Raw genomic sequence first — 13,405 nt, 5'->3', positions numbered from 1 at the left:
GGGTGAAGAAAATTAATTTGAACTTTTGCTTCATTCAAGGTAACTTTTATCATTAGTCATTAAATTTTAGTATTAGTTTATAACTCAATCAAAAGGGCAGGGACAAAAACCAAATAATATCACCCTGTGAGTTAGAAAAAGACCCTTTCTGAGCCAACAAATGAGAATAAATCACCTTTTCCTTCTCTAGGATGTATTTTAGCCCTACTTGTTCTCTCAGTCAGGCACTTTCGTGTAGGGCACACTTAGCCTAACAAACTATACCTGGTAACTCGGTACAAGCAAAAAGCTTCAGAAAGGAGTTCACTGCCTCCTTGCAAGTCTGAGAAAGTACAGAAGAGTTCAGTCCTCCATGACTTAAGAAATTCGTGCAAGATGAAGGAGGGAGGATGCCGGGAAGGGAACACAAGGAAGAAGAAAGGCTCCTCCTCTTATTTGCTCGCCTTCTCCTTGAAATAAATAAGCTTCACATAGTTATTTATATCCCATGTTACTCCAAAATTATTTAGTGTAACTTACAGAAATATTAGTAGTAGAATAGAATGCTTTTGAAATACAAATTAGTATGAATAAAGGGAAAATAAGAGGATGCAAGAAAGATGAAACACAAGGTAAAGTTGGACCACAGAAACACCCAAGGCCTTGCACAACTCTAAAATGTGGGTGGTTCAGCTCTTAGCTTCTCAGCAACCCATCAAGTGGGAAACAAGATCTAATTACAAAATTTTCATTCCATATACGAAGTAATTTACAAATAAGCACCAGAACTTTTCCTAGTGCTCAGAAGTAAGAGAAATTTCTTCTATAGTTTTCAGTAACAGGACACTGGACAGTACTGTAATTTTCTAAACAGCATCTTTATATAAATTAAGTAATAGATTTCCTATGAAAGTTTCTTTTAACATTTCCTCAACACAGCTAGGGTCATAACATAAGGAAAGTTATCCAGAAAATGAACCATCTTGCTGCTAAAACCTTTTACAATTTAATCTGGGGTTATATGTATTCATTTATCAGCTTTGAAACATTTTTTATAGTGTGTTGCTTTTAGTAAATAGTTACACGAGAAAGTATTCATCTGGGACTTTAAACAAATACTAACAATCCTCAGGATATTTGTTACATAGTCCATTTTCATATTCCAAAGTCCTATTTCATTTTCTACATTCAGGTTCTTCTGATGGATGAGTAAGTAAAATGGTCATGCAAGCGACAACTGTGGCTCCAGGTCAGATGAAGATGACACTAATACATAGGTCCAAACACTACAAGGAGACCTCTTTTTAAAACTTAAAACAGTCCCTGTCTTACTTTCCCAGGGGGCCTTCTATCATCCTGCTTAATTCAGCAAGTGGGAGCCCAATCTGTGATGATTTTTATTCCTCAATTTGGTATTTCTAACCAAGAAATGGTAAAGTTTCTAGATTGATATCTTCCCATTCAGTCTACAGCAATTTAGGTTCATTTTAGAGTAAGAATCTTTACACACTTTGTGGCAGGTTTTATTTTTACGTTACTGGTGGGGGAGAAAAGACAGTAAAATTAGTATCAAAAGAATTTCCTATCTCCCATTTTGTCATACAAGAAAAAATAAGGTCCACAATGGCAGCATCTCAATATACCATATGTCTGGACTTAATACTACTAAAATTTAGCAAAGCTACAATCTGATATTTAATAAATAGGCAGTAGTAAATTGTATCTTCCATTACAGTTGGGTTTCCTCTTCTCTGTCTCCAGAGATGCCAAGTTTATATTCTCCTACCGCCTACTTTATGGTCATGTTATACCCCGTTGCTTTCCTACCTCATTATCAGTTTGAATCTCATCACTTTCAGGATGCTCCTCTCTCATAAGCCTGGCTATTTGGGCCCACATAACCTTCTCATCCTACTTGATTTAGCCCTGTATTACTCTCTAATTATTTTAGTATTTCCCTTACTAGATACTGGAATTCCTAGTTTTTACGTTACCCACTATGAATAATGAAATGCAAATGCTCTAAGTACAAATTAACTTAATATGATGCATTAATCAACTACATACTTATAACAGTTTATAACAAATTAACTTAATATGATGCATTAATCAACTACATACTTATAACAGTTTATGGTTGTTCAACATAACTAAGATATTTATTAGGCTTTCATCAAGTAAGCCAGAGGCCAATTTTTTACCACAAAGGTAATTTCCAAATGGCATACAATCAACCCATATTACATCAAACCTTAGGCTTTTCTACTTTCAAGATTGTCAGAAGAATTTTAGTTGTGAGGACAACTTTTGAGAACACTACCAAAAACCAAATAGATTTTGTGAATTACTGTCAGACCTCAAAATGACTAGATTAAATGACAGTGGTATCCAATACATTTTGATCCATATTTGAACTCATATACATAACCCAGAGTCAGGCAACCTCTTCTACTATTAAATGAACTCTTCCAGTGTGTAGCCACTGAAATTTGTTATTTCTGAATTTCCTATTTTATGAAAATTCAAACCTTAGTGATCTCAACATACAATCTTTAGTACTGCAAAAGGTAGCGGCATTTACATTTGGCATAATACGTACACTTGCTTAACATTTTTCTTGCAATTAAAAAAACACTCCTACATTTAAAAATATATTGGAAAGCATAAGCTTAAGAAGCTCAGTATTAATCATAAGCTTAAATCAATCAGTATTATATTCGATTAATTTAGAAAGTTATAGGATAATTAGAATTTTATATTAACCACATAAAATTGTTTACTTCAGAGAAAGTAGGAAACATCTATAAATTGAAAAGCTTTTACCAATTTAACAAGAGAAAGAATGTAATTCAATTTTTCTTTTTCTTAAAAGACAGACTGTAAAGAATAAACCAAAGAAAGCTACAAATATGTATGTATTCATTTAATGCAACATTAAATAGATACACAGAGCCTGTGAGAATACAATATTTATTTTGCTGCAGAAGAACAGACATTGCACAACAATGAGATTTGCTAATGAAATCAACCATCAACCTGGATGGAATACATATGTATTAAACCAAGAGCTCAGTGTCATTTTCTTTTTCTTTCATTTTTTTCTTGACCTTGTCAGCATTTCTGTCCTTTAGATTTTGGAACTTTGGTAAAGAAAAATCAAGGCTATAATGCAGTGTAGTGCTTTTTATTCATCACATTTATTTTTAAAGTAAATTCTAACTGTTCTGCTTCTATCAGCACTATTAAAGTATCTTTGAGAAAAAAAAAATCAATGGATGCTACCAGAAGAAACAAAGGAAGTTTATTCCTATTCAGAATTGCAACATCTGACATAAATTCCACACGAAAACTTTTATAGCAATGTTAGTACCTACTTGACAAGGAATATGAATATTTTTAAGTCACTTTTGTAATAATGCAATTCCTCCAGCAATTTCTACTACTGACAATTATTAAGTGAAATACTGTAGGGCTGACATAATAACTATCAGTATGAAAATTATTCTAATGTGTTTAGATAAAAATTCTGATTTTCCCCCCAAAACTGCTCTGCGGTCCTGATCTACAAAGTTAATTACTAATTTCCATTTATCAAAAGTAAATAATTCTGAGAGTTTTCTTTAAAAACTATTATTTAAATCTATGATTTAGTTATAATTTTCTATAAAAGCCCAAAAGACTATGAAAATGGTTATTACATATTTTAAATAAAATAATTAATGACCCTCAAAACTGATTTCTTTTTGAGTATAAGCTATTTAGCTAAATAACTGTCTCATTGGTTGTTTACACAAATTAGGTTTTCAATTCACATGTGCTACAGATAAAATTAACAGCTTAACTTGCTGTGGCATATAATTGCTGTTAATTCATGATAATAACAATTGCTTAAAAAAAAAAGCAGTACTTATACCAATACCAACTAAAACAGCCTCAGCCAAACAAAATAAAGCGCATGTGTGCAGTGGCCAAGAGGACACCTGGAGCTGTGAGCAGTATAACAATGATTTCTCCCAACCTGCCCTTTCCCTTGACTTACTTTGGTTTCACTGGAATTAGTTTCTGGAGGGGAGCCCCCCACCCCTTACTCCTGGAGCTACAGCCAAAAATTTCTATCAAAATGGCAAAATATAAATCAGACTGTAGAGAAACAGGCAGTTTAAGCAAATGTCTACTGTAATAATGAAACCCTGCTATCTAGTGCCAAGACTGCAGTCCTAAAATGTGGTGATAGGCTTTGGGAAGTCAGCTAGCTCCTTGCTACTCAAAATGTGGCCCACAATCCAGCAACGCTGAAACTTTTTTTTTTTTTTTTTTTTAAGAAAATCAGAATTTCAAGCCCCAGCCTACATGTACTGAATCAGAATCTTACACACATTAAAATTTACAAGCCATGATATAGAAAATTCTTCAGCCTAGCTAACAATTTGTATACCAATTCCCGTAATTTCTGATATTCTAACAACTCAGAAATTCACATTCAGATACAGAATATTCAGAAAACAGACAGCTTACTTGCTATACCCAAAGCCCATTACATATCATTTGCTTAACTTTTTCAAGTCTCGTATTCACTATAAACTACTGATCTGCAGTTTGCGGTAATAAAGGAGTAAGAGGGAAGGTCTTTTTGTAAGATCTTGGAAAACCTTAAATATATGGATAAACTTGAAGTATTTACACTCAGCGATTATTTTAAACAATTTCATCAGAAGAGTCTTTCCTAAATAAAATCTTGTTTAGGAAGGAGCCCAGCATAGTAAAATATAAATAACGGGCTGTGCTTTGGGGCAAGGAAGGCATCCAGCAGTAGCCAAAGCATCTCAACAGAACCAAGTGATTGGATTCCTCAGAGTGCACTTTGGAAAACTCGGCCTTAAAGGAACTACTTAAAAGTCTAAAAAACAAACTGAATAACTGTTACACTAATCACAAGTAAACTTCATTATTGATCAAAGTGAGCCCTAAAGATTTCTTTATAGAAACCTACTATTCTATTCAGTTTAATTTATTCTATGGTGTTTTAAAGACCACTACGTGTAATTATATAATTAAGCATCTTTTCTAATTCAAATTGATCTCTTCCCAAAATACTCCAATTGCTGAGGTTGGTTTTAATCAATATATTATTTTCAATTAAATTATTTTAGTTAATAGTATGCCTACCATATATAACACATTATGTTAAGTTTTACAAAGACAATATAAACAAACGAATGGACAAAGTAGTCTACTTAACACCTTGGGAAGATAATACATTGAACATAGCAAGTGCCAAAAAATCTATAATATAAATATAGTACTATGGGAGCAAAATTAACTGCAGGTGTTAGAGCAATTTAATTACTTCTAGGCAAACAGTGAATCTGTGGCATCTTACTACACTGATGGACAGTGACTGCAGTGGGGTATGATGTGGGGGGGACTAGATAGTATGTGTGAATGTAGTAACCACACTTTTATGTGAAACCTTCATAGGAGTGTACATCAATAATACCTTAAAAAAAAAATCTTACCGGTTTAACATCCTGGGTGTTAAAGTGCAATCTTATCTTTTAGATGAGATGCTTCCTGCCTTTTATTACATTGTCTGTGGCTGGGCTTACTTGCCATATTAATTGCCCAGGTTATATGTCACTTGATTAAGGGCTGGAGGAGGAAAAGCAGCATCTGGGCAAAGTTAAAGATAAACTGGGCCTTTTAGTGGGCTAAAATAAATTTCACAACAGCCTCATTTAATCGACACAATGAAGTCACGGGCCACTTAACTTCCTGGATGTTAAAATGCAATCTTATCTCTACGACAGGATGCTTCCTGCCTTTTACTATGTTGTCTGTGGATGGGGTACTATACATTGCTTGATTAGGGGCTGGGGGAGGAAAAGCAGCATCTGGACAAAGTTAAAGATAAACTAGGCCTTTTAGCAGACTGAAGTAAATTTTACAACAGCCTCATTTAATTGACACAATGAAGACGTGCGCTATGTGGCGGTATTTTCTTATCTGGGGGATGTTTAAACATACATTCCAGTCCGGGTTACTCCTGGCTTTTTAGTTTTAACTAATCTTCACTGAAAAATGCTTATACTCCCCCTAATTTGGTATTTTACGTTAGAGAATTAATGTGAATCTGACTTTGCTGAATTGTTTATTATTTGCTAGTTTTGGTAGGGGTCTTTTTCCAGAGGCCCTCACGCTACTCTGACTACACCCACGGTCCCTGTCTCAATTTTTGTGGCTAGTTATAAATTACTCGGCTGCAGATTACAAACAGAAAAGACAGAAAGATATTAATTTCTAAATACAAGAAAATGCACTGACAGTTCCAAAGTAAAGAACCTTCATTCAAAAAAAACACACGGGAGGTGCCTCGTGAAAAATTTTAATTCTAACGGCGCTGCGTATGGGCGGCCTCTCATCCGCCGCGGGTCACACTTGAACCTCAGCCCGTCCGGCCCGCGCCGTCGAGGACCCTGCCGAGAAAATCCACACACGGCAAAACGCTCACCGGCCTCCCCGTCTGCGCGGCGCGGCCCGTCCAGTCCCCTCCGCCTGCGGCCCCGTCCCGGACGGACGCGTGCCGCGGGGCAGAGAGCAGCCACCCTCACCACCCGGGCCCAGAAGGAGCAGCGGCTCCGGCGGACCCCCTCTCCCCCCGCCCCGGCGAACTTCGCCGGCCGCTCGGATGTCTGCCGCGAGCCCACCTGCTCCGCTCCCTCCCTTCCTGGGAGGCCCCTCCAGCGGAACACGCGAACTCTAGGCCCCCGGCCGGGCCCCGCGAACCTACCACGCGCGTTAGCCGCTTCCCATACCAGCGGGCCACGAGCTGCCCACCGAGCAACGTGCACGGTCGACCCCATGTCCGGCCCCCGACACCTTCACGCGGAGGCAGTGGTTCCCGCGCCCCGTCGGGTTCCCGCTGTGCCCCGTGGCCACGTAAGTTCCAACCCGCAGAGGTGTCGCTGTCGCCTTCACTCCTTAGTAGGGCACGATCTGGACCCTCCAACGAAGATGCGCGGCAGTGGGAGCCGTTTCTCCGCCGAGCTCTCTGAAGTCCGGACAGGGCAGCGGCTCCAAGTCCGGGCTGATCTCCACCACGCGCGGGGCGGCGCCCAGGCTGACAGCCGCCCTCCGCCCGCCGCGGGAGAGCCAAGAACGGGCGACTGCAGGCAGCGCTGATGATACCAGCGGGCGCGAGGCGGAGATACGACGCTGGGAGAGAGGTCGGTGCCGCCCCCGCATGCGCGCCGAGAGGATGGCGCCGCCGAGCACGCGACACATCTGGTCTCCGCGGACCCACTGCGCGGAAGGGACGGCGCGGGCCGCTCCTGCCCGGGCCGGCCAAACGAAGCACGGAGGAGCTGCCAGGAGCTGCTTCTCTCAGCGGCGCCCGGGACACTACTGATGAATACAGCGGCGGCGGCGCCTGCAGCTACTGCGCAGCCGCCGGACTTACGCTTTATGCGCCCAATGGCTGCCCGTCCCCGACAGACGGCCCTCACGGCCAATGAGCGCGAGGCGCCACGGCGCAGGCCCGCCCCCGACCAACGGCAAAGTTAGAAGATACAAAGAAGGAAAAAAATTAAATCACAGTGCAAGTAAATGAAATAAACACTTAAAAAAATGTAAAAGAACAATGAAACTAAGAACTGATTCTTTGAAGGCAAACAAAATGGGTAAACACTTATCTAGACTTATCAAGAAATAAAAAGGACAGGACTCAAAATCAGAAATAGAAATTTAAAGAGAAGTTACAAGTGACACCACTGAAATACAAAGGATTGAAGAGATAAGTATGAAAAATTATATGGCAATATATTTGGCACCCTAGAAGAAATGGATAAGTTCCTAGACTCATGTGATGTTAAAACCTGTTCTGGAGAAAATAGAAATCTGAACAGACTAACAACTAGTAACCAAAAACTCCACACAATCAAAAGTCCAAGATGTTTTCATAGAATTCCACTCAAACATTGAAATAAGAGTTAATACCTATCCTTCTCAAACTATTCCCAAAAATTGAAGAGGAAGGAAAGCTTACAAATTCATTTCTATGAGGCCAAAATCACACTGTTACCAAAACAAGATTAGGACACTACCAAAAAAAAAAAAGACAAGAGAGGAGCTGAAGAGACAGTTCTCCAAAGAAGAACTTCAGATGGCCAACAGACACATCGAAAGATGCTCCACATCGCTTGCCATCAGAGAAATGCAAATTAAAACCACAATGAGATATCACCTCACACCAGTAAGGATCACTACCACCCAAAAGACAAACAACGACAAATGTTGGCAAGGTTGTGGAGAAAGGGGAACCCTCCTACACTGCTGGTGGGAATGTAAATTAGTTAAACTATTGTGGAAAGCAGGATGGAGGTTCCTCAAAAAGCACAAAATAGAAATACCATTTGACCCAGGAATTCCACTTCTAGGAATTTACCCTAAGAATGCAGCAGCCCAATTTGAAAATACAGATGCACCCCTATGTTTACCGCAGCACTATTTACAATAGCCAAGACATGGAAGCAACCTGTGTCCATCAGTAGATGAATGGATAAAGAAGAGGTGGTACATATACACAATGTAATATTATTCAGTCATAAATGAAAACAAATCCTACCATTTGCAACAACATGGATGGAGCTAGAGGGTTTTATGCTCAGTGAAATAAGCCAGGCAGAGAAAGACAACTACCAAATGATTTCACTCATACGTGGAATATAAGAACAAAGGAAAAACTGAAGGACAAGAGAGCAGCAGAATCACAGAACCCAAGAAGGACTAACAGTTACCAAAGGGAAAGGGACTGGGGAGGATGGGTGGGAAGGGAGGGAGAACGGGGGCGGAGAAGAAAGGGGCCTTACAATTAGCATGTATAATATGGGGGGGGCCACAGGGAGGGCTTTGCAACACAGAGAAGACAAGTAGTGATTTTAAAGCATCTTACTACACTGACAGACAGTGACTAATGGGGTATGTGGGGGGGACTTGGTGAAGGGGGGAGTATGGTAAACATAATGTTCCTCTCATGTAATTTTAGATTAATGATACCAAAATAAATAAAACAAAATAAAATAAAAGATTCTTACTTCTTGGCAAATAGTGAATCTGTGGCATCTTACTACACTGATGGACAGTGACTGCAATGGGATATGAGGGGCCTGGACTAGATAATATGGGTGAATGTATTAACCACATTGTTTTTTCATGTGAAACCTTCAGAGGAATGTGTATCAGTAATACCTTAGTTTTAAAAAAAAGTATCTTGTTAACTTCCTGGCTGTTGAAATGCAATCTTATCTTTAAGATGGGATGCTTCCTGTCTTTAACTTTGTTGTTGGTGACTGGGCTTATTGCCATATTAGTTGCCCAGGTTATAAAGTACTTGATTTGGGGCTGGAGGAGGAATCTGGGCAAAATTAAAGATAAACTGGGCCTTTTAGCAGGCTAAAGTGAATTTTACAATAGCCTCATTTAAGGGACACAATGAAGACATGGGCTATGCTGAGGTACTTTCTTATCTGGGGGATGTTCAAACATTCCAGGCCGGGTTACTCCTGGCTTTTTAGTTTTAACTAATCTTCACTTAAGAATGCTTATACTCCTAGTTTGATATTTTACTTTAGAGAATTAATGTGACTCTGACTTTGCTGAATTGTTTAATACGGAGTTTTGGTAGGGGTCTTTTTCCAGAGGCCCTCACGCTACTCTGACTACACCCATGGTCCCTGTCCCAGAATCTCTGTGGTTAGTTATAAATTACTCAGCTGCGGATTACAAACCGAAATGACAGAAAAATACGAATTTCAAAATACAACAAAATGCCCTGTCAGTTCCCAGATCAAAGTAAAGAAACTTCATTCCCAAATAAAAAAGACGAGAGGTACCTCAAGAAAAAATGTTTTATTTTAAAGGCGCTGCCTCCAGGCGGCCTCTCCCCTGCCGCCCCGCCGCCTGTCACTCCTGAACTTCAGCCGCCCGGCCCTCGCCCTCGAGGCCCCCGCCGAGAAAATCCAAACACGACAAAACGCCCACCGGGGCCACCCCATCTGCGCGGCCACGTTTCGGGCGGCGGGGGCAGGTCGGCGGCGCGGCCCCGGGCCGGGCGGACGCGCGCCGCGGGGCGGGGACCTGCCGCCCTCACCACAAGGGCCGGGACCGAGGAGCAGCGGCTCCGGCGAGCTCCTCCCGCCCTTCCCTGGCGAACTTCGCCGGCCGCTCGGACTTCCGCCCCGGGCGCACCTGCTCCGCTCCTTCCCTTCCCGGGCGGCCCCTCCGGCGGAGCGCGCCTACTCCAGGCCCCCGGCCGGGCCCCGCGAGCCCACCACCCGCGTCGGCCGCTTCCCGGCCCCACGGGCCACGCGCTGCCCGCCGAGCAACTCGCACGGCCGCCCCCTTGCCCGGTTTCCCCGTGCCCTCAGGCGGAGGCATTGGTCCCTCCGCGCCCCGCGGCCACGTACCTTCCAGCCCGCAGAGCCGTCGCTGTCGTCTTTTCCCCTGAAGCGGGACCCGCTCTGGACCCTCCACCGCAGATCCGCGGAAGAGGGAGCCGCTTCTCAGCCGAGGTCTCTGAAGTCTGGCCGGGCCAGCGGCTCCAAGTGAGGGCCGTTCGCCGCCCTCCGCCCGTCGCGGGAGAGCCGAGAAGGGGCGAGTGCGGCGCCGGGAGCCCAACGGGTGCGAGGCGGCGATCCGACGCTGGGGGCCGAGATCGGGAGGAAGGCGCAGCCAAGCACAGAGCGGGCCCAGAACTTCGCGGGCCCATCATCTGGTCTCCGTCGGGCCGCCACGCAGACGGTACGGCGGCTCGAAGCACGGAGAGCGCAGCAGCCGCTGGTGTCCCTGCAGCGCTCAAGATGCTACTGACGGTTGAATAAAGGCGGAGGCGGTGCCTGCAGCTACAACTCCGCCCCAGGCTTACGCGTCTGCGCCCATTGGCTGCCCGTCCCCGACTGACGGCCCTCAAGATCATGTTCGGCTTGCCTGCCAAATTAAGTTCTGATTTTATTCTTTCAGAGATTGAAGGGTTTTAGATCAGGGGAAAGGATTCCATTTTTAAATGATCACTCTGGCCTCTCTTTGGAGACTGGATTCTTGGGGGCAAAGTGATAGCAGAAGGACTACTCAGAGGATGCTACAGGCATCCACAAAAGATTTGATGGGGTGATGTACAAGGGCGGTTGAATGGGTATACAGAGCTTAGACTGCAGAGATGTTTAGGAAGTAGGGTGGGTAGGACTTGGTGACTGGTGGGAGGGAGAAGGCACTCCTGCTCTAACAGGAGTCCACAGACTGGGTGGCTTAGTCAACAGAAACTAATTTTCATGGAGTTCTGGAGCTTAAGGACCAAGATCCACAGGCTGGCTGGGTTGGTCTGGCCCAAGGCCTCTCTCCTTGGCTTACAGACGGCTGCCTCCTTGCTGCACCTTCACATGGTCTTCGTGTCTGCCATGCACATACCTGGTGTTTCTCCATAGGCCCCAACTTCTCATAAGGACATATGTTGGAGTGGAGTAAAGCTCCACCCGAATAGCCTCATTTTTTTTTGGTATTATTAATGTACAATTACATGAGCAACATTATGGTTTCTACACTCCCCCTATTATCTAGTCCCCACCACATACTCCATTACAGTCACTGTCCATCAGCGCAGTAAGATGCTATAGAATCACTACTTCTCTTATGTGTTATAGTGCCTTCCCCGTGCCCCCGAGCCCCCAAATTATGTGTGTGAATCGTAATGCCCCTTTTCCCCCCTTACCCCATCCTCCCAGGTCCCTTTCCCTTTGGTAACTGTTAGTCCATTCTTGGGTTCTGTGAGTCTGCTGCTGTTTTGTTCCTTTAATTTTTACTTAGTTCTTATACTCCAAAGGTGACTAAAATCATTTGATACTTGTCTTCCTCCACCTGGCTTATTTCACTGAGCATAATACCCTCTAGCTCCATCCATGTTGTTGCAAATGGTAGGATTTGTTCCTTCTTATGGCTGAATAATATTCCATTGTGTATATGTACCACATCTTCTTTATCCATTCATCTACTGATGGACACGTAGGTTACTTCCTTCTGGGCTATTGTAAATAATGCAGCGATAAACATAGGGGTGCATCTCTCTTTTTCAAACTGGAGTGCTGCATTCTTAGGGTAAATTCCTAGAAGTGGAATTCCTGGGTCATATGGTATTTCTATTTTGAGCATTCTGAGGAACCTCCATACTGCTTTCCGCAATGGTTGAACTAATTTACATTCCCACCAGCAGTGTAGGAGAGTTCCCCTTTCTCCACAACCTCGCCAGCATTTGTGGTTGCTTGTCTTTTCGATGATGGCGATCCTTACTGGTATGAGCTTATATCTCATTGTGGTTTTAATTTGCATTTCTCTGATGGCAAGCGATGTGGAGCATTTTTTCATGTCTCTGTTGGCCATCTGAATTTCTTCTTTAGAGAACTGTCTATTATGCTCCTCTGCCCATTTTTTAATTGGATTATTTGCTTTTTGTTTGTTGAGGTGTGTGAGCTCTTTATATATTTTGGATGTCAATCCTCTTTCGGATCTGTCGTTTATGAATATGTTCTCCCATACTGTAGGATACCTTTTTGTTCTATTGGTGGTGTCCTTTGCTGTACAGAAGCTTTTTAGCTTGATATAGTCCCACTTGTTCATTTTTGCTTTTGTTTCCTTTTCCCGGGGAGATATGTTCATGAAGAAGTCACTCATGTTTATGTCCATGAGATTTTTGCCTATGTTTTTTTCTAAGAGTTTTATGGTTTCATGACTTACATTCAGGTCTTTGATCCATTTCAAATTTACTTTTGTGTATTTGGTTAGACAGTGATCCAGTTTCATTCTCTTTCATGTAGCTGTCCAGTTTTACCAGCACCATCTGTTGAAGAGACTGTCATTTCCCTATTGTATGTCCACGGTTCCTTTATCGTATATTAATTGGCCATATATGTTTGGGTTAATGTTTGGAGTCTCTATTCTGTTCCACTGGTCTGTTGCTCTGTTCTTGTGCCAGTACCAAATTGTCTTGATTACTGTGGCTTTGTAGTAGAGCTTGAAGTTGGGGAGCCAGATCCCGCCCACTTTATTCTTCCTTCTCAGAATTGCTTTGGCTATTCGGGGTTTTTGGTGGTTCCATATGAATTTTTGAACTATTTGTTACAGTTCATTGAAGAATGCTGTTGGTAATTTGGTAGGGATTACATCGAATCTGTATATTGCTTTGGGCATGATGGCCATTTTGTTGATATTAAATCTTCCTAGCCAGGAGCATGGGATGAGTTTCCATTCCTTAGAGACCTCTTTCATTTCTCTTAAGAGGGTCTTATAGTTTTCAGGGTATAGGTCTTTCACTTTCTTGGTTAGGTTTATTCCTAGGTATTTTATTCCTTTTGATGCTATTGTGAATGGAATTGTTTTCCTGATT

General features: G+C 42.5%; 2 protein-coding genes across 5 annotated transcripts in view; one reads left to right on the top strand and one right to left on the bottom strand.

The window, feature by feature from the left end:
- The window catches only part of LOC130681192 (bromodomain adjacent to zinc finger domain protein 2B-like), a 112,013-nt gene extending 101,441 nt beyond the window's left edge, over positions 1–10,572 (bottom strand). For 3 of the 4 annotated variants that reach the window (XM_057493673.1, XM_057493672.1, XM_057493670.1), the window contains exon 1: positions 10,440–10,572. The gene's annotated coding sequence lies outside the window, so the exon portion shown is untranslated. Of the gene's footprint in view, positions 1–6,766; positions 6,901–10,439 lie in introns of those variants that run through there. The other variant, XM_057493671.1, reaches the window with a different exon arrangement.
- LOC130681258 (basic proline-rich protein-like) lies at positions 7,487–10,853 on the top strand. Its single transcript, XM_057493891.1, has 2 exons — positions 7,487–7,534; positions 9,894–10,853. Exons 1-2 carry the CDS (start codon positions 7,487–7,489, stop codon positions 10,851–10,853), a joined length of 1,008 nt encoding a protein of 335 aa, XP_057349874.1.
- Positions 10,854–13,405: the final 2,552 nt, after the last annotated feature.

This window comes from Manis pentadactyla, chromosome 16 (assembly GCF_030020395.1).
Source record: "Manis pentadactyla isolate mManPen7 chromosome 16, mManPen7.hap1, whole genome shotgun sequence".
Lineage (NCBI taxonomy): Eukaryota > Metazoa > Chordata > Mammalia > Pholidota > Manidae > Manis > Manis pentadactyla.
This window is presented reverse-complemented; position numbering and strand designations above follow the sequence as displayed.